The sequence below is a fragment of the Oncorhynchus kisutch genome, unplaced genomic scaffold (genome assembly GCF_002021735.2).
Source record: "Oncorhynchus kisutch isolate 150728-3 unplaced genomic scaffold, Okis_V2 scaffold2951, whole genome shotgun sequence".
NCBI classification, from domain to species: domain Eukaryota; kingdom Metazoa; phylum Chordata; class Actinopteri; order Salmoniformes; family Salmonidae; genus Oncorhynchus; species Oncorhynchus kisutch.
The window spans coordinates 217,246-243,910 of NW_022264896.1; the positions used below are offsets into that span (position 1 = coordinate 217,246).

The 26,665-nt window shown below is 46.0% G+C and overlaps 1 protein-coding gene across 3 annotated transcripts in view; it reads left to right on the forward strand.

Moving 5' to 3' along the window:
- Window positions 1-600: 600 nt before the first annotated feature.
- Window positions 601-26,665, forward strand: part of LOC109876805 (D(4) dopamine receptor) — a 38,939-nt gene continuing 12,874 nt past the window's right edge. Inside the window, exons 1-3 of one of the 3 annotated variants that reach the window (XM_031820050.1) lie at window positions 601-1,674; window positions 8,034-8,146; window positions 13,789-14,399. In XM_031820050.1, coding sequence (XP_031675910.1) covers window positions 1,414-1,674; window positions 8,034-8,146; window positions 13,789-14,399 — 985 coding nt within the window. In that variant the 5' untranslated portion in view covers window positions 601-1,413. Of the gene's footprint in view, window positions 1,675-7,702; window positions 8,147-13,788; window positions 14,400-26,665 lie in introns of all 3 variants that reach the window. The other 2 variants (XM_031820051.1, XM_031820052.1) reach the window with 2 other exon arrangements.

A 26,665-nucleotide genomic window follows, 5' to 3' on the forward strand; every position in this document is an offset into this window, starting at 1 on the left:
ATATATACAGTGTTTTAACAATGTACAAATGGTTAAAGGACACAAGATAAAATAAATAAGCATAAATATGGGTTGTATTTACAATGGTGTTCTTCACTGGTTGCCCTTTTCTCGTGGCAACAGGTCACAAATCTTGCTGCTGTGATGGCACACTGTGGAATTTCACCCAGTAGATATGGGAGTTTATCAAGATTGGATTTGTTTTCGAATTCTTTGTGGATCTGTGTAATCTGAGGGAAATATGTCTCTCTAATATGGTCATACATTGGGCAGGAGGTTAGGAAGTGCAGCTCAGTTTCCACCTCATTTTGTGGGCAGTGAGCACATAGCCTATCTTCTCTTGAGAGCCATGTCTGCCTACGGCGGCCTTTCTCAATAGCAAGGCTATGCTCACTGAGTCTGTACATAGTCAAAGCTTTCTTTAATTTGGGGTCAGTCACAGTGGTCAGGTATTCTGCCGCTGTGTACTCTCTGTTTAGGGCCAAATAGCATTCTAGTTTGCTCAGTTTTTTTTTGTTAATTCTTTCCAATGTGTCAAGTAATTATCTTTTTGTTTTCTCATGATTTGGTTGGGTCTAATTGTGCTCTCTCTCTCTGTCTCTCTCTCTGGGAGCCCGGCATTCCACTCAACAATGACACGATTCACTGCGTGCAGGCAGAATGCATTAGCGCTGCGCGTCGTCAATGGGATTAAATGTCATTGATGGAATTCCTCGTTTAATCGCTTGAGAACTACTCTCGTTTAGCCAATTCAATGAAGCCACAAACTTTCCGTCGCACTTAACGCGCTTTTTATTTTTTGGAACAGGCGGAAAAGTGTCAGATGTCTTCTAAAAAAAAGTGTTGAACCTTCTTCATCGTGCCATGCAACTTGAGGGGCAAAAGTCAACCGTCAGATCTAAGCAGTTTTGGGCCGTTGGATATATAGAACTGTGTCGCTGATTTGTCCGTTCAGGTCGCTTACCTACACAACCTGTCTGTCTGCTGAAACAACCTCACCTCTATTAAGCACGCAGGCACAAGCTGGTCTAAACCGCCAGGTCCAGGAAAACCGTTTAAACTATGATATAATTAGTCTGGATGCTTCTACACATTTGAAGGAGACACGAACTGCATTGCTTGAATTTCAGAGTCATTTTCTTGGGAAATCGGAAAGCGCTTTCAGAAAACATTTGTGCCCTCTACGACTCTCCGCGGGTCTGGTGCTGATCTCCTGCAACAACAAAAAAACACCAGTCCTGGATGGGTCTCACTCAAGAAGAGGAAACTTAGCGATTTTAGCACAGACCAGACACCGGACCACGCGCGCTGCAGGACGACCGGGAATAATGCATAGATGAAACCCCGTTCCAGTAACGCCGTTCTCGCACGGAAAAGGCGTCGCACAGGGAATTTGTCAATCTCCGGGCGACAATGTCGGACAACTTCACCGATTTCGAATTCAACAGCACGACGCAGCCGGTGGCAGCTGCCGTGGCTCCAGACTACAACTTTCCAGCTCTTATATTCGGGATATTGCTAATCATTGTGATTATCGGTGGAAATGTGCTTGTGTGTCTTAGTGTTTACATGGAAAAAGCTTTAAAAACTACAACAAACTATTTCATTGTGAGTTTGGCTGTTGCGGACCTACTCTTGGCAGTGCTGGTGCTGCCACTGTTCGTGTTCGCAGAGGTAAGTAGCTTAGGTTTTAGCCCTTAGCCTACCTGAGATATTTTGTTTAGTTAATGAATAATACCTGCTTGGCCTATTTCAGATGTTTAGTCATGTGGTGGCCGGTTGGTAGGCTATATATATATATTTATATTAGAAGTTACTTTATTTCACTAGGGGACGACTAGGCTATTGGTTATGATTATGAATCATATTAGACTATTTATTCGCCTCTAAATTACCATAATTATAATCATGCATAATATCAGCTGTCTAATAGTTAGTTGCCCGGTGTTATAGTACCGGTAAATAATAGCGGCTTAACCCTCTAATCATCCAAATCAGAGGCATCAGACCAACCCATTAAGTTCATTACTAAAGAGGGGGAAAGAACATCCCGTTCCATTCTCTACTCTTGTTCTCTCTGTGTCTCTCACCTGTTCATTTCTCAATTACTATCGAACTGGGAAAGGTCAGTCGTTTTATACTGCAAAACGTCTTCTGCGTCATCTTGAAATGCTATAGGCTACGGCCAATTGGTTTTATTAAAACTATCAACAACAACAGACTAACAGTGGAATCAGATCTATCAAGGAGGTTAACTCAAAGCTGCTACAATGAGAATTACTGAGATATTACATAACATTCATGGGTAGTGTTCTATTGTTGAGAACAGGGATAGCATGTGTGGTGTGTGTGTGTGTGGTGTGTGTTTGTCTTCTCGGTTTCTCGATTGTGGTTGATCTATGAATAGTCTTACTTAGAGAATTAAGGGATGTCTGTCTGTCTTTCTGTCTTGTCTGTCTGTCTGTGTCTGTTGTTAGTCTGTCTGTCTGTCTGTCGTCTGTCTGTCTGTCTGTCTGTCTGTCTGTCTGTCTGGTCTGTATGTCTGTCTGTCTGGTCTGTCTGTCTGTCTGTTGTCTGTCTGTCTGTCTGTCTGTCTGTCTGTTCTGTATGTCTTTCGTCTGTCTGGGTCGTCTGTCTGTCTGTCTGTCTGTCTGCTGTCTGTCTGTCTGTCTGTCTGTCTGTCTGTCTGTCTGTCTGTCTGTCTTCTGTCTGTCTGTCTGTATGTCTGTCTGTGTCTGTCTGTCTGTCTGTCTGTCTTCTGTCTGTCTGTCTGTCTGTCTGTCTGTCTGTCTGTCTGTCTGTCTGTCTGTCTGTCTGTCTGTCTGTCTGTCTGTCTGTCTGTCTGTCTGTCTGTCTGTCTGTCTGTCTGTCTGTCTGTCTGTCTGTCTGTCTGTCTGTCTGTCTGTCTGTCTGTCTGTCTGTCTGTCTGTCTGTCTGTCTGTCTGTCTGTCTGTCTGTCTGTCTGTCTGTCTGTCTGTCTGTCTGTCTGTCTGTCTGTCTGTCTGTCTGTCTGTCTGTCTGTCTGTCTGTCTGTCTGTCTGTCTGTCTGTCTGTCTGTCTGTCTGTCTGTCTGTCTGTCTGTCTGTCTGTCTGTCTGTCTGTCTGTCTGTCTGTCTGTCTGTCTGTCTGTCTGTCTGTCTGTCTGTCTGTCTGTCTGTCTGTCTGTCTGTCTGTCTGTCTGTCTGTCTGTCTGTCTGTCTGTCTGTCTGTCTGTCTGTCTGTCTGTCTGTCTGTCTGTCTGTCTGTCTGTCTGTCTGTCTGTCTGTCTGTCTGTCTGTCTGTCTGTCTGTCTGTCTGTCTGTCTGTCTGTCTGTCTGTCTGTCTGTCTGTCTGTCTGTCTGTCTGTCTGTCTGTCTGTCTGTCTGTCTGTCTGTCTGTCTGTCTGTCTGTCTGTCTGTCTGTCTGTCTGTCTGTCTGTCTGTCTGTCTGTCTGTCTGTCTGTCTGTCTGTCTGTCTGTCTGTCTGTCTGTCTGTCTGTCTGTCTGTCTGTCTGTCTGTCTGTCTGTCTGTCTGTCTGTCTGTCTGTCTGTCTGTCTGTCTGTCTGTCTGTCTGTCTGTCTGTCTGTCTGTCTGTCTGTCTGTCTGTCTGTCTGTCTGTCTGTCTGTCTGTCTGTCTGTCTGTCTGTCTGTCTGTCTGTCTGTCTGTCTGTCTGTCTGTCTGTCTGTCTGTCTGTCTGTCTGTCTGTCTGTCTGTCTGTCTGTCTGTCTGTCTGTCTGTCTGTCTGTCTGTCTGTCTGTCTGTCTGTCTGTCTGTCTGTCTGTCTGTCTGTCTGTCTGTCTGTCTGTCTGTCTGTCTGTCTGTCTGTCTGTCTGTCTGTCTGTCTGTCTGTCTGTCTGTCTGTCTGTCTGTCTGTCTGTCTGTCGTCTGTCTGTCTGTCTGTCTGTCTGTCTGTCTGTCTGTCTGTCTGTCTGTCTGTCTGTCTGTCTGTCTGTCTGTCTGTCTGTCTGTCTGTCTGTCTGTCTCTGTCGTCTGTCTGTCTGTCTGTCTGGTCTGTCTGTTCTGTCTGTCTGTCTGTCTGTCTGTCTGTCTGTCTGTCTGTCTGTATGTATTGTGGTTGACTACTGAATATTCTTTACTTAGAGAATTAAGGCATGCCTGTGAGAGACCAGTGCCTAAGTCTTCCTAAATTGGGATGCCATTATCTCGTTACAGGAGAGTTGTTCCAGCTAGGTAATCTACTGAGCCAGCCAGGCAGAGTGTTAAGTGTTATTATCATGTTGTTAGCATTTTGTTATCCATCTTGGTTATTGGTTAACATTACAAGCCTTTAGTTTGTGGCTTGTTCACCTGCTGGTGGAGGGCAGGCTGAAAGTCAACTTCATCATACTATTGATAAGCCAAGAGAGGCTGATCATTAGAATGGACAATAGAAGACAGAGAGAGAAGAGAGAGAGAGAAAGGGGAGAGTATGGAGACAGACAGAGACAGAAAGGGGAGAGTATGGAGACAGACAGACAGAGAAGAGAGAGAGAGAGAAAGGGGAGAGTATGGAGACAGACAGAGAGAGAAAGGGGAGAGTATGGAGACAGACAGAGAGAGAAGAGAGAGAGAGAAAGGGGAGAGTATGGAGACAGACAGAGAGAGAAAGGGGAGAGTATGGAGACAGACAGACAGAGAGAGAGAAAGGGGAGAGTATGGAGACAGAGAGAGAGAGAAAGGGGAGAGTATGGAGACAGACAGAGAGAGAGAAAGGGGAGAGTATGGAGACAGAGAGAGACAGAAAGGGGAGAGTATGGAGATAGACATAGAGAGAGAAAGGGGAGAGTATGGAGACAGACAGAGAGAGAAAGGGGAGAGTATGGAGACAGAGAGAGAAGAGAGAGAGAGAAAGGGGAGAGTATGGAGACAGACAGAGAGAGAAAGGGGTGAGTATGGAGACAGACAGACAGAGAGAGAGAAAGGGGAGAGTATGGAGACAGAGAGAGAGAGAAAGGGGAGAGTATGGAGACAGACAGAGAGAGAGAGAGAGAAAGGGGAGAGTATGGAGACAGAGAGAGACAGAAAGGGGAGAGTATGGAGATAGACAGAGAGAGAGAGAGAGAGAGAGAGAAAGGGGAGAGTATGGAGACAGAGAGAGAGAGAGAAAGGGGAGAGTATGGAGACAGACAGAGAGAGAAGAGAGAGAGAGAAAGGGGAGAGTATGGAGACAGACAGAGAGAGAAAGGGGAGAGTATGGAGACAGACAGAGAGAGAGAAAGGGGAGAGTATGGAGACAGAGAGAGAGAGAAAGGGGAGAGTATGGAGACAGACAGAGAGAGAGAAAGGGGAGAGTATGGAGACAGACAGAGAGAGAAGAGAGAGAGAGAAAGGGGGAGAGTATGGAGACAGACAGAGGGAGAGAGAGAGAAAGGGGAGAGTATGGAGACAGAGAGAGACAGAAAGGGGAGAGTATGGAGATAGACAGAGAGAGAGAGAGAGAGAGAGAAAGGGGAGAGTATGGAGACAGAGAGAGAGAGAGAAAGGGGAGAGTATGGAGACAGACAGAGAGAGAAGAGAGAGAGAGAAAGGGGAGAGTATGGAGACAGACAGAGAGAGAAAGGGGAGAGTATGGAGACAGACAGACAGAGAGAGAGAAAGGGGAGAGTATGGAGACAGAGAGAGAGAGAAAGGGGAGAGTATGGAGACAGACAGAGAGAGAGAAAGGGGAGAGTATGGAGACAGAGAGAGACAGAAAGGGGAGAGTATGGAGATAGACAGAGAGAGAGAAAGGGGAGAGTATGGAGACAGACAGAGAGAGAAAGGGGAGAGTATGGAGACAGACAGAGAGAGAAGAGAGAGAGAGAAAGGGGAGAGTATGGAGACAGACAGAGAGAGAAAGGGGTGAGTATGGAGACAGACAGACAGAGAGAGAGAAAGGGGAGAGTATGGAGACAGAGAGAGAGAGAAAGGGGAGAGTATGGAGACAGACAGAGAGAGAGAGAGAGAAAGGGGAGAGTATGGAGACAGAAAGGGGAGAGTATGGAGATAGACAGAGAGAGAGAGAGAGAGAGAAAGGGGGAGAGTATGGAGACAGAGAGAGAGAGAGAAAGGGGAGAGTATGGAGACAGACAGAGAGAGAAGAGAGAGAGAGAAAGGGGAGAGTATGGAGACAGACAGAGAGAGAAAGGGGAGAGTATGGAGACAGACAGACAGAGAGAGAGAAAGGGGAGAGTATGGAGACAGACAGACAGAGAGAGAGAAAGGGGAGAGTATGGAGATAGACAGAGAGAGAGAGAGAGAGAGAAAGGGGAGAGTATGGAGACAGAGAGAGAGAGAGAAAGGGGAGAGTATGGAGACAGACAGAGAGAGAAGAGAGAGAGAGAAAGGGGAGAGTATGGAGACAGAGAGAGAGAGAGAGAAAGGGGAGAGTATGGAGACAGACAGAGAGAGAAGAGAGAGAGAGAAAGGGAGAGTATGGAGACAGACAGAGAGAGAAAGGGGAGAGTATGGAGACAGACAGAGAGAGAGAAAGGGGAGAGTATGGAGACAGAGAGAGAGAGAAAGGGGAGAGTATGGAGACAGACAGAGAGAGAGAAAGGGGAGAGTATGGAGACAGACAGAGAGAGAAGAGAGAGAGAGAAAGGGGAGAGTATGGAGACAGACAGAGGGAGAGAGAGAGAAAGGGGAGAGTATGGAGACAGAGAGAGACAGAAAGGGGAGAGTATGGAGATAGACAGAGAGAGAGAGAGAGAGAGAGAAAGGGGAGAGTATGGAGACAGAGAGAGAGAGAGAAAGGGGAGAGTATGGAGACAGACAGAGAGAGAAGAGAGAGAGAGAAAGGGGAGAGTATGGAGACAGACAGAGAGAGAAAGGGGAGAGTATGGAGACAGACAGACAGAGAGAGAGAAAGGGGAGAGTATGGAGACAGAGAGAGAGAGAGAAAGGGGAGAGTATGGAGACAGACAGAGAGAGAGAAAGGGGAGAGTATGGAGACAGAGAGAGACAGAAAGGGGAGAGTATGGAGATAGACAGAGAGAGAGAAAGGGGGAGAGTATGGAGACAGACAGAGAGAGAAAGGGGAGAGTATGGAGACAGACAGAGAGAGAAGAGAGAGAGAGAAAGGGGAGAGTATGGAGACAGACAGAGAGAGAAAGGGGTGAGTATGGAGACAGACAGACAGAGAGAGAGAAAGGGGAGAGTATGGAGACAGAGAGAGAGAGAAAGGGGAGAGTATGGAGACAGACAGAGAGAGAGAGAGAGAAAGGGGAGAGTATGGAGACAGAAAGGGGAGAGTATGGAGATAGACAGAGAGAGAGAGAGAGAGAGAAAGGGGAGAGTATGGAGACAGAGAGAGAGAGAGAAAGGGGAGAGTATGGAGACAGACAGAGAGAGAAGAGAGAGAGAGAAAGGGGAGAGTATGGAGACAGACAGAGAGAGAAAGGGGAGAGTATGGAGACAGACAGACAGAGAGAGAGAAAGGGGAGAGTATGGAGACAGACAGACAGAGAGAGAGAAAGGGGAGAGTATGGAGATAGACAGAGAGAGAGAGAGAGAGAAAGGGGAGAGTATGGAGACAGAGAGAGAGAGAGAGAAAGGGGAGAGTATGGAGACAGGCAGAGAGAGGGGGGAGAGTATGGAGACAGTTGAGAGACAGAGACAGAGAGAGGTGATAGAAGCAGCACCACATATGGTTTCTGAGATTAATGATTTGACACCTGATCAACCGTGCATAATCAATGTCCACACGTTTTTCATAGACATGATGCTGTGTGTTGTGTTCAGTTCCAGGGTGGTGTGTGGTCCCTGAACATGATGCTGTGTGACGGTCTGATGTCCATGGATGTGATGCTGTGTGTTGTGTTCAGTTCCAGGGTGGTGTGTGGTCCCTGAACATGATGCTGTGTGTTGTGTTCAGTTCCAGGGTGGTGTGTGGTCCCTGAACATGATGCTGTGTGATGGTCTGATGTCCCTGAACATGATGCTGTGTGACAGTCTGATGTCCATGGATGTGATGCTGTGTGTTGTGTTCTGTTCCAGGTGGTGTGTGGTCCCTGAACATGATGCTGTGTGACAGTCTGATGTCCATGGATGTGATGCTGTGTGTTGTGTTCAGTTCCAGGGTGGTGTGTGGTCCTTGAACATGATGCTGTGTGACGGTCTGATGTCCATGGATGTGATGCTGTGCACAGCCTCCATCTTCAACCTCTGTGCCATCAGCGTCGACAGGTCAGTCAGACACACACACACACACACACACACACACACACACACACACACACACACACACACACACACACACACACACACACACACACACACAGACATGAACACACACACACACACACACACAGACATGCACACACACACACACCGAACCCCAGGTCCCTCTACCATTACGGTTTAAGTCATCAGGTTTTCAGACAAGGTTCTCATTAGGCCAGAGAGGTTTTGGGATCCGACTCTGTTAAAGGATGTGATGTTTATTTGCTGTTTTACTTTGAACTGTGTGTTTCCTGTCCCAGGCTTCCTAGCTGTGTAATTATCAACAGTCCCAACTATCCACATCGTGTCCAGGACTAACAATATCTGAAGCGTTAGCAGAAATACTTCAAAACGCTGCGTCCATCTAATGAACTGCTTCCTGAAACAGACAGACACGTTCCCCAACTGATGTTTGATGCATTGAAAATGTATAAATTACCATTCATAGCTAGTCAGGACGTATAGCCTGAATCTCCCTAACAGACAGACACATCTCATCTTCTCCTTACTGAGTCTCTCTACTTCTAATGGTGTTGACCCCTCTACCTCCTGAGTCTCTACTTCTAATGGTGTTGACCCCTCTACCCCCTGAGTCTCTACTTCTAATGGTGTTGACCCCTCTACCTCCTGAGTCTCTACTTCTAATGGTGTTGACCCCTCTACCTCCTGAGTCTCTACTTCTAATGGTATTGACCCCTCTACCCCCTGAGTCTCTACTTCTAATGGTATTGACCCCTCTACCTCCTGAGTCTCTACTTCTAATGGTGTTGACCCCTCTACCCCCTGAGTCTCTACTTCTAATGGTATTGACCCCTCTACCTCCTGAGTCTCTACTTCTAATGGTATTGACCCCTCTACCTCCTGAGTCTCTACTTCTAATGGTGTTGACCCCTCTACCTCCTGAGTCTCTACTTCTAATGGTGTTGACCCCTCTACCTCATGAGTCTCTACTTCTAATGGTGTTGACCCCTCTACCTCCTGAGTCTCTACTTCTAATGGTGTTGACCCCTCTACCTCCTGAGTCTCTACTTCTAATGGTATTGACCCCTCTACCTCCTGAGTCTCTCTACTTCTAATGGTATTGACCCCTCTACCTCCTGAGTCTCTACTTCTAATGGTGTTGACCCCTCTACCTCCTGAGTCTCTACTTCTAATGGTGTTGACCCCTCTACCTCCTGAGTCTCTACTTCTAATGGTGTTGACCCCTCTACCTCCTGAGTCTCTACTTCTAATGGTGTTGACCCCTCTACCTCCTGAGTCTCTACTTCTAATGGTATTGACCCCTCTACCTCATGAGTCTCTACTTCTAATGGTATTGACCCCTCTACCTCCTGAGTCTCTACTTCTAATGGTGTTGATCCCTCTACCTCCTGAGTCTCTACTTCTAATGGTGTTGACCCCTCTACCTCCTGAGTCTCTACTTCTAATGGTGTTGACCCCTCTACCTCCTGAGTCTCTACTTCTAATGGTGTTGACCCCTCTACCTCATGAGTCTCTACTTCTAATGGTGTTGACCCCTCTACCTCCTGAGTCTCTACTTCTAATGGTGTTGACCCCTCTACCTCCTGAGTCTCTACTTCTAATGGTGTTGACCCCTCTACCTCCTGAGTCTCTACTTCTAATGGTATTGACCCCTCTACCTCCTGAGTCTCTACTTCTAATGGTGTTGACCCCTCTACCTCCTGAGTCTCTACTTCTAATGGTGTTGACCCCTCTACCTCCTGAGTCTCTCTACTTCTAATGGTGTTGACCCCTCTACCTCCTGAGTCTCTACTTCTAATGGTGTTGACCCCTCTACCTCCTGAGTCTCTACTTCTAATGGTGTTGACCCCTCTACCTCCTGAGTCTCTCTACTTGTAATGGTGTTGACCCCTCTACCTCCTGAGTCTCTACTTCTAATGGTATTGACCCCTCTACCTCCTGAGTCTCTACTTCTAATGGTATTGACCCCTCTGCCTCCTGAGTCTCTACTTCTAATGGTGTTGACCCCTCTACCTCCTGAGTCTCTACTTATAATGGTGTTGACCCCTCTACCTCCTGAGTCTCTACTTCTAATGGTGTTGACCCCTCTACCTCCTGAGTCTCTACTTCTAATGGTGTTGACCCCTCTACCTCCTGAGTCTCTACTTCTAATGGTATTGACCCCTCTACCTCCTGAGTCTCTACTTCTAATGGTGTTGACCCCTCTACCTCCTGAGTCTCTACTTCTAATGGTATTGACCCCTCTACCTCCTGAGTCTCTACTTCTAATGGTGTTGACCCCTCCACCTCCTGAGTCTCTCTACTTCTAATGGTGTTGACCCCTCTACCTCCTGAGTCTCTACTTCTAATGGTGTTGACCCCTCTACCTCCCGAGTCCACACTGTGGTCTTTCACCCAGTAGATATGGATGTTTATCAAAATTGTATTTCTTTTCAAATTCTTCGTGGGTCTGTGTAATCTGAGGGAATATCTGTCTCTAATATGGTCATCATTTGTCAGAAGGTTAGGAAGTGCAGCTCAGTTTCCACCTCATTTTGTGGGCAGTGAGGACATATCCTGTCTTCTCTTGTAAGCCATGTCTGCCTACGGCGGCCTTTCTCAATAGCAAGGCTATGCTCACTGAGTCTGTACATAGTCAAAGCTTTCCTTACGTTTGGGTCAGTCACAGTGGTCAAGTATTCTTCCTTACACGTGGGCTCCCTCTCCGGCCTCTAGGTCACCAGGCTGCTCGTTATGGCGCACACCTGTCACCATCGTTACGCGCACCTGTCACCATCGTTACGCACACCTGTCACCATCGTTACGCACACCTGTCACCATCGTTACGCACACCTGTCACCATCGTTTGGTTCCTTCCCTATATATGTCCCTCCCTTTGGTTCCTTCCCTATATATGTCCCTCCCTTTGGTTCCTTCCCTATATATGTCACTCCCTTTGGTTCCTTCCCTATATATGTCTCTCCCTTTAGTTCCTTCCCTATATATGTCCCTCCCTTTGGTTCCTTCCCTATATATGTCACTCCCTTTGGTTCCTTCCCTATATATGTCCCTCCCTTTGGTTCCTTCCCTATATCCTCCCTTTGGTTCCTTCCCTATATCCTCCCTTTGGTTCCTTCCCTATATATGTCACTCCCTTTGGTTCCTTCCCTATATATGTCACTCCCTTTAGTTCCTTCCCTATATATGTCTCTCCCTTTAGTTCCTTCCCTATATATGTCACTTCCTTTGGTTCCTTCCCTATATATGTCCCTCCCTTTGGTTCCTTCCCTATATATGTCTCTCCCTTTGGTTCCTTCCCTATATATGTCACTCCCTTTGGTTCCTTCCCTATATATGTCACTTCCTTTGGTTCCTTCCCTATATATGTCCCTCCCTTTGGTTCCTTCCCTATATATGTCTCTCCCTTTGGTTCCTTCCCTATATATGTCTCTCCCTTTGGTTCCTTCCCTATATATGTCACTCCCTTTGGTTCCTTCCCTATATATGTCACTCCCTTTGGTTCCTTCCCTATATATGTCACTCCCTTTAGTTCCTTCCCTATATATGTCCCTCCCTTTAGTTCCTTCCCTATATATGTCACTCCCTTTGGTTCCTTCCCTATATATGTCACTCCCTTTGGTTCCTTCCCCAGGCGTTATTGTTTCTGTTCCAGTGTCATGTCTGTGTGTTGTTTGTGTTTCTTGTTTTGTATTTAGTTGCATTTATTTATTAAAACACTCCCTCCCTGAACTTGCTTTCCGACTCTCAGCGTACTCATTACTCTGCCACTGTGTACTCATTACTCTGCCACTGTGTACTCGTTACTCTGCCACTGTGTACTCGTTACTCTGCCACTGTGTACTCTCTGTTTAGGGCCATAATAGCATTGTAGTTTGTTCCGTTTTTTTTGTAATTTCTTTCCAATGTGTCAAGTAATTATATTTTAGTTTTCTCATGATTTGGTTTGGGTCTAATTGTGTTGCTGTCCTGGGGCTCTGTGGGGTGTGTTTGTGAATAGATCCCCAGGACCAGCTTGCTTAGGGGACTCTTCCCCAGGTTTATCTCTCTGTAGGTGATGGCTTTGTTATGGAAGGTTTGGGAATCGCTTCCTTTTAGGTGGTTGTAGAATTTTCTCTTTTCTGGATTTTGATAATTAGTGGGTATCGGCCTAATTCTGCTCTGCATGCATTATTTGGTGTTCTACGTTGTACAAGGAGGATATTTTTGCAGAATTCTGCATGCAGAGTCTCAATTTGGTGTTTGTCCCATTTTGTGAAGTCTTGGTTGGTGAGCGGACCCCAGACCTCACAACCATAAAGGGCAATGGGTTCTATAACTGATTCAAGTATTTTTAGCCAGATCCTAATTGGTATGTTGAATGTTATGTTCCTTTTGATGGCATAGAATGCCCTTCTTGCCTTGTCTCTCAGATCGTTCACAGCTTTGTGGAAGTTACCTGTGGCGCTGATGTTTAGGCCAAGGTATATATCGTTTTTTGTGTGCTCTAGGGCAATGGTGTGTAGATGGAATTTGTTGTAGACCCTCCTTGGTTGGGGACAGAAGCACCAGGATCATCAGGAAACAGTAGACATTTGACTTCAGATTCTAGTAGGTTGAGGCCGGGTGCTGCAGACTGTTGCCCTCGCCAATTTGTTGATATATATGTTGAAGAGGGTGGGGCTTAAGCTGCATCCCTGTCTCACCCCACGGCCCTGTGGAAAGAAATGGTAGTTTTTTGCCCATTTTAACTACGCACTTGTTTGTGTACATGGATTTTATAATGTCGGATGTTTTTCCCCCAACACCACTTTCCATTAATTTGTACAACCCTTTTTTTTTTTTTTTTTTTTACCTTTATTTAACTAGGCAAGTCAGTTAAGAACAAATTCTTATTTTCAATGACGGCCTAGGAACAGTGGGTTAACTGCCTGTTCAGGGGCAGAACGACAGATTTGTACCTTGTCAGCTCGCGGATTTGAACTTGCAACCTTCCAGTTACTAGTCCAACGCTCTAGCCACTAGGCTACCCTGGCGCCACTCCACTCTAGCCACTAGGCTACCCTGGCGCCACTCCACTCTAGCCACTAGGCTACCCTCATGCCAAACTGAGTCAAGCTTTTTTGAAATCAACAAAGTACGAGAGAACTTTATATGTTTGGTTGTCAATTAGGGTGTGCAGGGTGAATACGTGGTCTGTCGTACGGTAATTTTTTTTTTTTTTTAAAAGCCCATTTGACATTTGCTCAGTACATTCTTTTCGCTGAGGAAATGTACACATCTGGTGTTAATGATAATGCAGAGGATTTTCCCAAGGTTGCTGTTGACGCATATCCCACGGTAGTTATTGGGGTCAAATTTGTCTCCACTTTTGTGGATTGGGGTGATCAGTCCTTGGTTCCAAATATTGGGGGAGATACCAGAGCTGAGGATGATGTTAAAGAGTTTAATAATAGCCAAATTGAGTATATTTCATCATTTCATTTAGGAAACCATCAACCCCACAGGCCTTTTTGGGTTGGAGGGTTTGTATTTTGTCCTGTAGTTCATTCCATGTAAATGTAATTCTCTCTCTCTCTCTCTCTCTCTCTCTCTCTCTCTCTCTCTCTCTCTCTCTCTCTCTCTCTCTTGCCCCCCCCCCCCCCCAGGTTCATTGCTGTGTCAATCCCTCTGAACTACAACAGGAAGCACGTTGACCAGCGTCAGATCATCCTGCTGTCAGGCACCTGGCTCATAGCCCTGGCCGTGGCTTCCCCAGTCATGTTGGGTATCAACAACATCCCACACCGGGACCCCGCCGAGTGTAAACTGGAAGATGACAACTACGTGGTTTACTCCTCTGTCTGTTCCTTCTTCATCCCCTGTCCCATCATGCTCCTCCTCTACTTCGGCATGTTCCGGGGCCTGAAGAGGTGGGAGGAGGCGCGCAAGGCCAAGCTGAGGAACAGCATCCAGACATGCAGGAAGCTTCAGCATGCAGCCGCAGCCGCCGCCATGCCGACCTCAGGGACCATCCCCGGGCCACTGCCCATGCCCCTGCCCAGGATCATCGAGAGGGACCTGGCTCAGGCCCGGCTGGGGCTGGAGGATACCGATGACTATCTGCAGCCGGACTGCCCCCCGTTCCCCTCGGCGTACAGGGAGAGGATCAGCTCCGTGCCGTCTATCTCCTACCAGCAGAAGCCGCCGCAGAAGAGGAAGCGAGCCAAGATCAACGGCAGGGAGAGGAAGGCCATGAGGGTTCTTCCTGTTGTGGTGGGTAAGTGCCACAGATTAAAGTTACAGACTTGTCAAAAAGTTGTCAAAAAACTCACAAAAGGCTCCCCTGACTTGTCAAAAATGATTAAGTTCCCCTCAAACCTGTCAAAAACTTACAAAGGTTTCCTTCAAACTTCCGAGTCCTATGAGTCCAGAATCAAGTTTCAAGTGTTTGTGACTCAAGTCCCCATCTCTGCTTCCTCCCTTTCTCTTTTCTACTGAGGGCTCATAGGGTAGGTTCTACTGAGGACTCATAGGGTAGGTTCTACTGAGGGCTCATAGGGTAGGTTCTACTGAGGACTCATAGGGTAGGTTCTACTGAGGGCTCACAGGGTAGGTTTTACTGAGGGCTCATAGGGTAGGTTCTACTGAGGGCTCATAGGGTAGGTTCTACTGAGGGCTCATAGGGTAGGTTCTACTGAGGGCTCATAGGGTAGGTTCTACTGAGGGCTCATAGGGTAGGTTCTACTGAGGGCTCATAGGGTAGGTTCTACTGAGGACTCATAGGGTAGGTTCTACTGAGGGCTCATAGGGTAGGTTCTACTGAGGGCTCATAGGGTAGGTTCTACTGAGGGCTCATAGGGTAGGTTCTACTGAGGGCTCATAGGGTAGGTTCTACTGAGGGCTCATAGGGTAGGTTCTACTGAGGGCTCATAGGGTAGGTTCTACTGAGGGCTCATAGGGTAGGTTCTACAGGGCTCACAGGGTAGGTTTTACTGAGGGCTCATAGGGTAGGTTCTACTGAGGGCTCATAGGGTAGGTTCTACTGAGGGCTCATAGGGTAGGTTCTACTGAGGACTCATAGGGTAGGTTCTACTGAGGGCTCATAGGGTAGGTTCTACTGAGGGCTCATAGGGTAGGTTCTACTGAGGGCTCATAGGGTAGGTTCTACTGAGGACTCATAGGGTAGAGTCTACTGAGGGCTCATAGGGTAGGTTCTACTGAGGGCTCATAGGGTAGGTTCTACTGAGGGCTCATAGGGTAGGTTCTACTGAGGGCTCATAGGGTAGGTTCTACTGAGGGCTCATAGGGTAGGTTCTACTGAGGGCTCATAGGGTAGGTTCTACTGAGGGCTCATAGGGTAGGTTCTACTGAGGGCTCATAGGGTAGGTTCTACTGAGGGCTCATAGGGTAGGTTCTACTGAGGGCTCATAGGGTAGGTTCTACTGAGGGCTCACAGGGTAGGTTCTACTGAGGGCTCACAGGGTAGGTTCTACTGAGGGCTCATAGGGTAGGTTCTACTGAGGGCTCATAGGGTAGGTTCTACTGAGGGCTCATAGGGTAGGTTCTGACTGGTCGTGATCAGACCTGGGTCAAATGCATGTTTTGGGTACATACTGTATAAACCCCTTATGGCCGGCCTCAAAGCACACATTGCTTTCTCCAAAGGCTTAAATAAAATTAAAAAATGAAATATATAATTAAAACACACACGTTGGGAGCCCTAAAAGCTAGACTAGACAGTCACTATCAGATAGTACTGGGAACCAGGTTCTCCAGTTATAATGACAGGCTACATTTATAAAAGGATGAAAGTATTGTGTTTCCAGCCTCTGATTCACGGACCTGCTTAATGGATGATAATGTTCATCAAACCAGAACCTGGAAATGGATAGAAATGTTAAATCATGAGATGAAGTGATGAAAAGGATAAAATACCCAGCAGGCCGAGCTGGTTGGTCCACTGGGAGAGTATTGTGTTTCTCTGGAGTCACACTGACCTGGACATTGATTAAGGGGCCGTAACAGTCTAAATGGAAATGATGCAGTGATATACTCGGGGGAATTCTCTATCTATCTCTCATTTCTGAACTTATTCACTTTTGGCCACAGCGTCATCATTCATGAATAATTTGAGGTGGTTGAGTCATTTTCTCAGTGTCAGGCTGATGAGGTGCATTTTTTATGAAACATGCACTATGTTTGAGTGGTGGATGCTGGTGGCACATCCTTCATCTTCATCGGTGAGAGAAAAACAAAAACCTTCTATAAAAAGGTGCTGTGTCCTGCGGTGCTCTCATGGCTTCCTGATCTGTCACAATGAACTGTTTCACACTTTTAAAAAGGCTTTCAAAAAGAGGTTATTTGGCTGTCCTAATAGGAGAACTCTTTTGAAGAACCTTTTGGGGTTCCGGGTAGAACCCTCTGTGAAAAAAGGGTTCTACATGGAACCCAAAGGGTTCTGCTTGGAAAAGGACAACCCAAATATCCTTTTTTTTAGGTAGAACTGTAAGTGTGGTGTGCCTACTGCCATGAGCTACTTTTATTTTTTAATTATTCATGGGGGAAACAACCTTTCTAATGTACAATGAATGCTACAGTGTTGACAGCAGATACACAGCTTGTTAGGAAAAAGCTACAGTGTTGACAACAGATACACAGCGTGTTAGGAAAAAGCTAGTGTTGACAGCAGATACACAGCTTGTTAGGAAAATACAGAATGCTGCATTGTTGACAGCAGATACACAGCTTGCTAGGAAAAAGCTACAGTGTTGACAGCAGATACACAGCTTGGTAGGAGAATGCTGCATTGTTGACAGCAGATACACAGCTTGTTAGGAAAAAGCTACAGTGTTGATAACAGATACACAGCTTGTTAGGAAAAAGCTACAGTGTTGACAACAGATACACAGCTTGTTAGGAAAAAGCTACAATGTTGACAGCAGATACACAGCTTGTTAGGAAAAAGCTACAGTGTTGACAGCAGATACACAGCTTTTTAGGAAAAAGCTACAGTGTTGACAGCAGATACACAGCTTTTTAGGAAAAAGCTACAGTGTTGACAGCAGATGCAAAATTATTATGCACTTATCATCAATAATGAAAAGTTATTGATGAGTATTGATAAGCAACTACATGTTGTCGGCAAGCAACACAAAACGAATGGTTCAACACGTTAAAAACATGTACTAATCAAATCATCCCAAAGGTCATGAAACCCAGCCCATAGCTAATATACCTAGGAGACTGTATTTACCCTAATCAAATCATCCCAAAGGTCATGAAACCCAGCCCATAGCTAATATACCTAGGAGACTGTATTTACCCTAATCAAATCATCCCAAAGGTCATGAAACCCAGCCCATAGCTAATATACCTAGGAGACTGTATTTACTAATCAAATCATCCCAAAGGTCATCAAACCCAGCCCATAGCTAATATACCTAGGAGACTGTATTTACTAATCAAATCATCCCAAAGGTCATGAAACCCAGCCCATAGCTAATATACCTAGGAGACTGTATTTACTAATCAAATCATCCCAAAGGTCATCAAACCCAGCCCATAGCTAATATACCTAGGAGACTGTATTTACTAATCAAATCATCCCAAAGGTCATGAAACCCAGCCCATAGCTAATATACCTAGGAGACTGTATTTACCCTAATCAAATCATCCCAAAGGTCATGAAACCCAGCCCATAGCTAATATACCTAGGAGACTGTATTTACTAATCAAATCATCCCAAAGGTCATGAAACCCAGCCCATAGCTAATATACCTAGGAGACTGTATTTACTAATCAAATCATCCCAAAGGTCATCAAACCCAGCCCATAGCTAATATACCTAGGAGACTGTATTTACTAATCAAATCATCCCAAAGGTCATGAAACCCAGCCCATAGCTAATATACCTAGGAGACTGTATTTACTAATCAAATCATCCCAAAGGTCATGAAACCCAGCCCATAGCTAATATACCTAGGAGACTGTATTTACTAATCAAATCATCCCAAAGGTCATGAAACCCAGCCCATAGCTAATATACCTAGGAGACTGTATTTACTAATCAAATCATCCCAAAGGTCATGAAACCCAGCCCATAGCTAATATACCTAGGAGACTGTATTTACTAATCAAATCATCCCAAAGGTCATCAAACCCAGCCCATAGCTAATATACCTAGGAGACTGTATTTACTAATCAAATCATCCCAAAGGTCATCAAACCCAGCCCATAGCTAATATACCTAGGAGACTGTATTTACTAATCAAATCATCCCAAAGGTCATCAAACCCAGCCCATAGCTAATATACCTAATATACCTGTCTGACAGAAGGTCTGTAGTCATCAGATGCTACGTCTGACAGAAGGTCTGTAGTCATCAGATGCTACGTCTGACAGAAGGTCTGTAGTCATCAGATGCTAGGTCTGACAGAAGGTCTGTTAGACAGAAGGTCTGTAGTCATCAGATGCTAGGTCTGACAGAAGGTCTGTAGTCATCAGACACTAGGTCTAACAGAAGGTCTGTAGCCATCAGATGCTAGGTATAACAGAATGTCTGTTAGTCAGAAGGTCTGTAGTCATCAGATGCTAGGTCTGACAGAAGGTCTGTAGTCATCAGATGCTAGGTCTGACAGAAGGTCTGTAGCCATCAGATGCTAGGTATAACAGAATGTCTGTTAGTCAGAAGGTCTGTAGTCATCAGATGCTAGGTCTAACAGAAGGTATGTTAGACAGAACGTCTGTAGTCATCTGATGCTAGGTCTAACAGAAGGTCTGTAGTCATCAGATGCTAGGTCTGACGGAAGGTCTGTAGTCATCAGATGCTAGGTCTGACAGAAGGTCTGTTAGACAGAAGGTCTGTAGTCATCAGACGCTAGGTCTGACAGAAGGGCTGTCGTCATCAGATGCTAGGTCTAATAGAATGTCTGTAGTCATCAGATGCTAGGTCTGACAGAAGGTCTGTTAGACAGAAGGTCTGTAGTCATCAGATGCTAGGTCTAACAGAAGGTCTGTAGTCATCAGATGCTAGGTCTAATAGAAGGTCTGTAGTCATCAGATGCTAGGTCTGACAGAAGGTCTGTAGTCATCAGACACTAGGTCTAACAGAAGGTCTGTAGCCATCAGATGCTAGGTATAACAGAATGTCTGTTAGTCAGAAGGTCTGTAGTCATCAGATGCTAGGTCTGACAGAAGGTCTGTAGTCATCAGATGCTAGGTCTGACAGAAGGTCTGTAGCCATCAGATGCTAGGTATAACAGAATGTCTGTTAGTCAGAAGGTCTGTAGTCATCAGATGCTAGGTCTGACAGAAGGTATGTTAGACAGAATGTCTGTAGTCATCTGATGCTAGGTTTAACAGAAGGTCTGTAGTCATCAGATGCTAGGTCTGACGGAAGGTCTGTAGTCATCAGATGCTAGGTCTGACAGAAGGTCTGTTAGACAGAAGGTCTGTAGTCATCAGACGCTAGGTCTGACAGAAGGGCTGTCGTCATCAGATGCTAGGTCTAATAGAATGTCTGTAGTCATCAGATGCTAGGTCTGACAGAAGGTCTGTTAGACAGAAGGTCTGTAGTCATCAGATGCTAGGTCTAACAGAAGGTCTGTAGTCATCAGATGCTAGGTCTAATAGAATGTCTGTAGTCATCAGATGCTAGGTCTGACAGAAGGTCTGTAGTCATCAGACACTAGGTCTAACAGAAGGTCTGTAGCCATCAGATGCTAGGTATAACAGAATGTCTGTTAGTCAGAAGGTCTGTAGTCATCAGATGCCAGGTCTGACAGAAGGTCTGTAGTCATCAGATGCTAGGTCTGACAGAAGGTCTGTTAGACAGAAGGTCTGTAGTCATCAGATGCTAGGTCTGACAGAAGGTCTGTAGACATCAGATGCTAGGTCTAACAGAAGGTCTGTAGTCATCAGATGCTAGGTCTGACAGAAGGTCTGTTAGACAGAAGGTCTGTAGTCATCAGATGCTAGGTCTAACAGAAGGTCTGTAGTCATCAGATGCTAGGTCTAATAGAATGTCTGTAGTCATCAGATGCTAGGTCTGACAGAAGGTCTGTAGTCATCAGACACTAGGTCTAACAGAACGTCTGTAGCCATCAGATGCTAGGTATAACAGAATGTCTGTTAGTCAGAAGGTCTGTAGTCATCAGATGCTAGGTCTGACAGAAGGTCTGTAGTCATCAGATGCTAGGTCTGACAGAAGGTCTGTAGCCATCAGATGCTAGGTATAACAGAATGTCTGTTAGTCAGAAGGTCTGTAGTCATCAGATGCTAGGTCTGACAGAAGGTCTGTTAGACAGAAGGTCTGTAGTCATCTGATGCTAGGTCTAACAGAAGGTCTGTAGTCATCAGATGCTAGGTCTGACGGAAGGTCTGTAGTCATCAGATGCTAGGTCTGACAGAAGGTCTGTAGTCTGACAGAAGGTCTGTATTCATCAGATGCTAGGTCTGACAGAAGGTCTGTAGACATCAGATGCTAGGTCTGACAGAAGGTCTGTAGTCATCAGATGCTAGGTCTGACAGAAGGTCTGTAGACATCAGATGCTAGGTCTGACAGAAGGTCTGTAGACATCAGATGCTAGGTCTGACAGAAGGTCTGTAGTCATCAGATGCTAGGTCTGACAGAAGGTCTGTAGACATCAGATGCTAGGTCTGACAGAAGGTCTGTAGTCATCAGATGCTAGGTCTGACAGGTCTGTAGTCATCAGATGCTAGGTCTAACACAAGGTCTGTAGTCATCAGATGCTAGGTCTGACAGAAGGTCTGTAGTCATCAGATGCTAGGTCTGACAGAAGGTCTGTTAGACAGAAGGTCTGTAGTCATCAGATGCTAGGTCTGACAGAAGGTCTGTAGACATCAGATGCTAGGTCTAACAGAAGGTCTGTAGTCATCAGATGCTAGGTCTAACAGAAGGTCTGTAGACATCAGATGCTAGGTCTGACAGAAGGTCTGTAGACATCAGATGCTAGGTCTGACAGAAGGTCTGTAGACATCAGATGCTAGGTCTGACAGAAGGTCTGTAGACATCAGATGCTAGGTCTGACAGAAGGTCTGTAGTCATCAGATGCTAGGTCTGACAGAAGGTCTGTAGACATCAGATGCTAGGTCAGACAGAAGGTCTGTAGTCATCAGATGCTAGGTCTGACAGAAGGTCTGTAGTCATCAGACACTAGGTCTAACAGAAGGTATGTAGTCATCAGATGCTAGGTCTAACAGAAGGTCTGTAGACATCAGATGCTAGGTCTGACAGAAGGTCTGTAGACATCAGATGCTAGGTCTGACAGAAGGTCTGTAGACATCAGATGCTAGGTCTGACAGAAGGTCTGTAGACATCAGATGCTAGGTCTGACAGAAGGTCTGTAGTCATCAGATGCTAGGTCTGACAGAAGGTCTGTAGACATCAGATGCTAAGTCTGACAGAAGGTCTGTAGTCATCAGATGCTAGGTCTGACAGAAGGTCTGTAGTCATCAGACACTAGGTCTAACAGAAGGTCTGTAGTCATCAGATGCTAGGTCTGACAGAAGGTCTGTAGTCATCAGATGCCAGGTCTGACAGAAGGTCTGTTAGACAGAAGGTCTGTCGTCATCAGATGCTAGGCCTGACAGAAAGTCTGTAGACATCAGATGCTAGGTCTAACAGAAGGTCTGTAGTCATCAGATGCTAGGTCTAACAGAAGGTCTGTAGACATCAGATGCTAGGTCTGACAGAAGGTCTGTAGTCGTCAGATGCTAGGTCTGACAGAAGGTCTGTAGTCATCAGATGCTCAGTCTGACAGAAGGTCTGTAGTCATCAGATGCTAGGTCTGACAGAAGGTCTGTAGTCATCAGATGCTAGGTCTAACAGAAGGTCTGTAGTCATCAGATGCTAGGTCTGACAGAAGGTCTGTTAGACAGAAAGTCTGTAGTCATCAGATGCTAGGTCTGACAGAAGGTCTGTAGTCATCAGATGCTAGGTCTGACAGAAGGTCTGTAGCCATCAGATGCTAGGTATAACAGAATGTCTGTTAGTCAGAAGGTCTGTAGTCATCAGATGCTAGGTCTGACAGAAGGTCTGTTAGACAGAAGGTCTGTAGTCATCTGATGCTAGGTCTAACAGAAGGTCTGTAGTCATCAGATGCTAGGTCTGACGGAAGGTCTGTAGTCATCAGACGCTAGGTCTGACAGAAGGGCTGTCGTCGTCAGATGCTAGGTCTAATAGAATGTCTGTAGTCATCAGATGCTAGGTCTGACAGAAGGTCTGTTAGACAGAAGGTCTGTAGCCATCAGATGCTAGGTATAACAGAATGTCTGTTAGTCAGAAGGTCTGTAGTCATCAGATGCTAGGTCTGACAGAAGGTCTGTAGTCATTAGATGCTAGGTCTGACAGAAGGTCTGTAGCCATCAGATGCTAGGTATAACAGAATGTCTGTTAGTCAGAAGGTCTGTAGTCATCAGATGCTAGGTCTGACAGAAGGTCTGTTAGACAGAAGGTCTGTAGTCATCTGATGCTAGGTCTAACAGAAGGTCTGTAGTCATCAGATGCTAGGTCTGACGGAAGGTCTGTAGTCATCAGATGCTAGGTCTGACAGAAGGTCTGTAGTCTGACAGAAGGTCTGTATTCATCAGATGCTAGGTCTGACAGAAGGTCTGTAGACATCAGATGCTAGGTCTGACAGAAGGTCTGTAGTCATCAGATGCTAGGTCTGACAGAAGGTCTGTAGACATCAGATGCTAGGTCTGACAGAAGGTCTGTAGACATCAGATGCTAGGTCTGACAGAAGGTCTGTAGTCATCAGATGCTAGGTCTGACAGAAGGTCTGTAGACATCAGATGCTAGGTCTGACAGAAGGTCTGTAGTCATCAGATGCTAGGTCTGACAGAAGGTCCGCAGTCATCAGATGCTAGGTCTAACAGAAGGTCTGTAGTCATCAGATGCTAGGTCTGACAGAAGGTCTGTAGTCATCAGATGCTAGGTCTGACAGAAGGTCTGTTAGACAGAAGGTCTGTAGTCATCAGATGCTAGGTCTGACAGAAGGTCTGTAGACATCAGATGCTAGGTCTAACAGAAGGTCTGTAGTCATCAGATGCTAGGTCTAACAGAAGGTCTGTAGACATCAGATGCTAGGTCTGACAGAAGGTCTGTAGACATCAGATGCTAGGTCTGACAGAAGGTCTGTAGACATCAGATGCTAGGTCTGACAGAAGGTCTGTAGACATCAGATGCTAGGTCTGACAGACGGTCTGTAGTCATCAGATGCTAGGTCTGACAGAAGGTCTGTAGACATCAGATGCTAGGTCTGACAGAAGGTCTGTAGTCATCAGATGCTAGGTCTGACAGAAGGTCTGTAGTCATCAGACACTAGGTCTAACAGAAGGTCTGTAGTCATCAGATGCTAGGTCTAACAGAAGGTCTGTAGACATCAGATGCTAGGTCTGACAGAAGGTCTGTAGACATCAGATGCTAGGTCTGACAGAAGGTCTGTAGACATCAGATGCTAGGTCTGACAGAAGGTCTGTAGACATCAGATGCTAGGTCTGACAGAAGGTCTGTAGTCATCAGATGCTAGGTCTGACAGAAGGTCTGTAGACATCAGATGCTAGGTCTGACAGAAGGTCTGTAGTCATCAGATGCTAGGTCTGACAGAAGGTCTGTAGTCATCAGACACTAGGTCTAACAGAAGGTCTGTAGTCATCAGATGCTAGGTCTGACAGAAGGTCTGTAGTCATCAGATGCTAGGTCTGACAGAAGGTCTGTTAGACAGAAGGTCTGTCGTCATCAGATGCTAGGCCTGACAGAAGGTCTGTAGACATCAGATGCTAGGTCTAACAGAAGGTCTGTAGTCATCAGATGCTAGGTCTAACAGAAGGTCTGTAGTCATCAGATGCTAGGTCTGACGGAAGGTCTGTAGTCATCAGATGCTAGGTCTGACAGAAGGTCTGTTAGACAGAAGGTCTGTAGTCATCAGACGCTAGGTCTGACAGAAGGGCTGTCGTCATCAGATGCTAGGTCTAATAGAATGTCTGTAGTCATCAGATGCTAGGTCTGACAGAAGGTCTGTTAGACAGAAGGTCTGTAGTCATCAGATGCTAGGTCTAACAGAAGGTCTGTAGTCATCAGATGCTAGGTCTAATAGAATGTCTGTAGTCATCAGATGCTAGGTCTGACAGAAGGTCTGTAGTCATCAGACACTAGGTCTAACAGAAGGTCTGTAGCCATCAGATGCTAGGTATAACAGAATGTCTGTTAGTCAGAAGGTCTGTAGTCATCAGATGCTAGTTCTGACAGAAGGTCTGTAGTCATCAGATGCTAGGTCTGACAGAAGGTCTGTAGCCATCAGATGCTAGGTATAACAGAATGTCTGTTAGTCAGAAGGTCTGTAGTCATCAGATGCTAGGTCTGACAGAAGGTCTGTTAGACAGAAGGTCTGTAGTCATCTGATGCTAGGTCTAACAGAAGGTCTGTAGTCATCAGATGCTAGGTCTGACGGAAGGTCTGTAGTCATCAGATGCTAGGTCTGACAGAAGGTCTGTAGTCTGACAGAAGGTATGTAGACATCAGATGCTAGGTCTGACAGAAGGTCTGTAGTCATCAGATGCTAGGTCTGACAGAAGGTCTGTAGACATCAGATGCTAGGTCTGACAGAAGGTCTGTAGACATCAGATGCTAGGTCTGACAGAAGGTCTGTAGTCATCAGATGCTAGGTCTGACAGAAGGTCTGTAGACATCAGATGCTAGGTCTGACAGAAGGTCTGTAGTCATCAGATGCTAGGTCTGACAGAAGGTCTGTAGTCATCAGATGCTAGGTCTAACAGAAGGTCTGTAGTCATCAGATGCTAGGTCTGACAGAAGGTCTGTAGTCATCAGATGCTAGGTCTGACAGAAGGTCTGTTAGACAGAAGGTCTGTAGTCATCAGATGCTAGGTCTGACAGAAGGTCTGTAGACATCAGATGCTAGGTCTAACAGAAGGTCTGTAGTCATCAGATGCTAGGTCTGACAGAAGGTCTGTAGACATCAGATGCTAGGTCTGACAGAAGGTCTGTAGACATCAGATGCTAGGTCTGACAGAAGGTCTGTAGTCATCAGATGCTAGGTCTGACAGAAGGTCTGTAGACATCAGATGCTAGGTCTGACAGAAGATCTGTAGTCATCAGATGCTAGGTCTGACAGAAGGTCTGTAGTCATCAGATGCTAGGTCTAACAGAAGGTCTGTAGTCATCAGATGCCAGGTCTGACAGAAGGTCTGTAGTCATCAGATGCTAGGTCTGACAGAAGGTCTGTTAGACAGAAGGTCTGTAGTCATCAGATGCTAGGTCTGACAGAAGGTCTGTAGACATCAGATGCTAGGTCTAACAGAAGGTCTGTAGTCATCAGATGCTAGGTCTGACAGAAGGTCTGTTAGACAGAAGGTCTGTAGTCATCAGATGCTAGGTCTAACAGAAGGTCTGTAGTCATCAGATGCTAGGTCTAATAGAATGTCTGTAGTCATCAGATGCTAGGTCTGACAGAAGGTCTGTAGTCATCAGACACTAGGTCTAACAGAACGTCTGTAGCCATCAGATGCTAGGTATAACAGAATGTCTGTTAGTCAGAAGGTCTGTAGTCATCAGATGCTAGGTCTGACAGAAGGTCTGTAGTCATCAGATGCTAGGTCTGACAGAAGGTCTGTAGCCATCAGATGCTAGGTATAACAGAATGTCTGTTAGTCAGAAGGTCTGTAGTCATCAGATGCTAGGTCTGACAGAAGGTCTGTTAGACAGAAGGTCTGTAGTCATCTGATGCTAGGTCTAACAGAAGGTCTGTAGTCATCAGATGCTAGGTCTGACGGAAGGTCTGTAGTCATCAGATGCTAGGTCTGACAGAAGGTCTGTAGTCTGACAGAAGGTCTGTATTCATCAGATGCTAGGTCTGACAGAAGGTCTGTAGACATCAGATGCTAGGTCTGACAGAAGGTCTGTAGTCATCAGATGCTAGGTCTGACAGAAGGTCTGTAGACATCAGATGCTAGGTCTGACAGAAGGTCTGTAGACATCAGATGCTAGGTCTGACAGAAGGTCTGTAGTCATCAGATGCTAGGTCTGACAGAAGGTCTGTAGACATCAGATGCTAGGTCTGACAGAAGGTCTGTAGTCATCAGATGCTAGGTCTGACAGAAGGTCTGTAGTCATCAGATGCTAGGTCTAACACAAGGTCTGTAGTCATCAGATGCTAGGTCTGACAGAAGGTCTGTAGTCATCAGATGCTAGGTCTGACAGAAGGTCTGTTAGACAGAAGGTCTGTAGTCATCAGATGCTAGGTCTGACAGAAGGTCTGTAGACATCAGATGCTAGGTCTAACAGAAGGTCTGTAGTCATCAGATGCTAGGTCTAACAGAAGGTCTGTAGACATCAGATGCTAGGTCTGACAGAAGGTCTGTAGACATCAGATGCTAGGTCTGACAGAAGGTCTGTAGACATCAGATGCTAGGTCTGACAGAAGGTCTGTAGACATCAGATGCTAGGTCTGACAGAAGGTCTGTAGTCATCAGATGCTAGGTCTGACAGAAGGTCTGTAGACATCA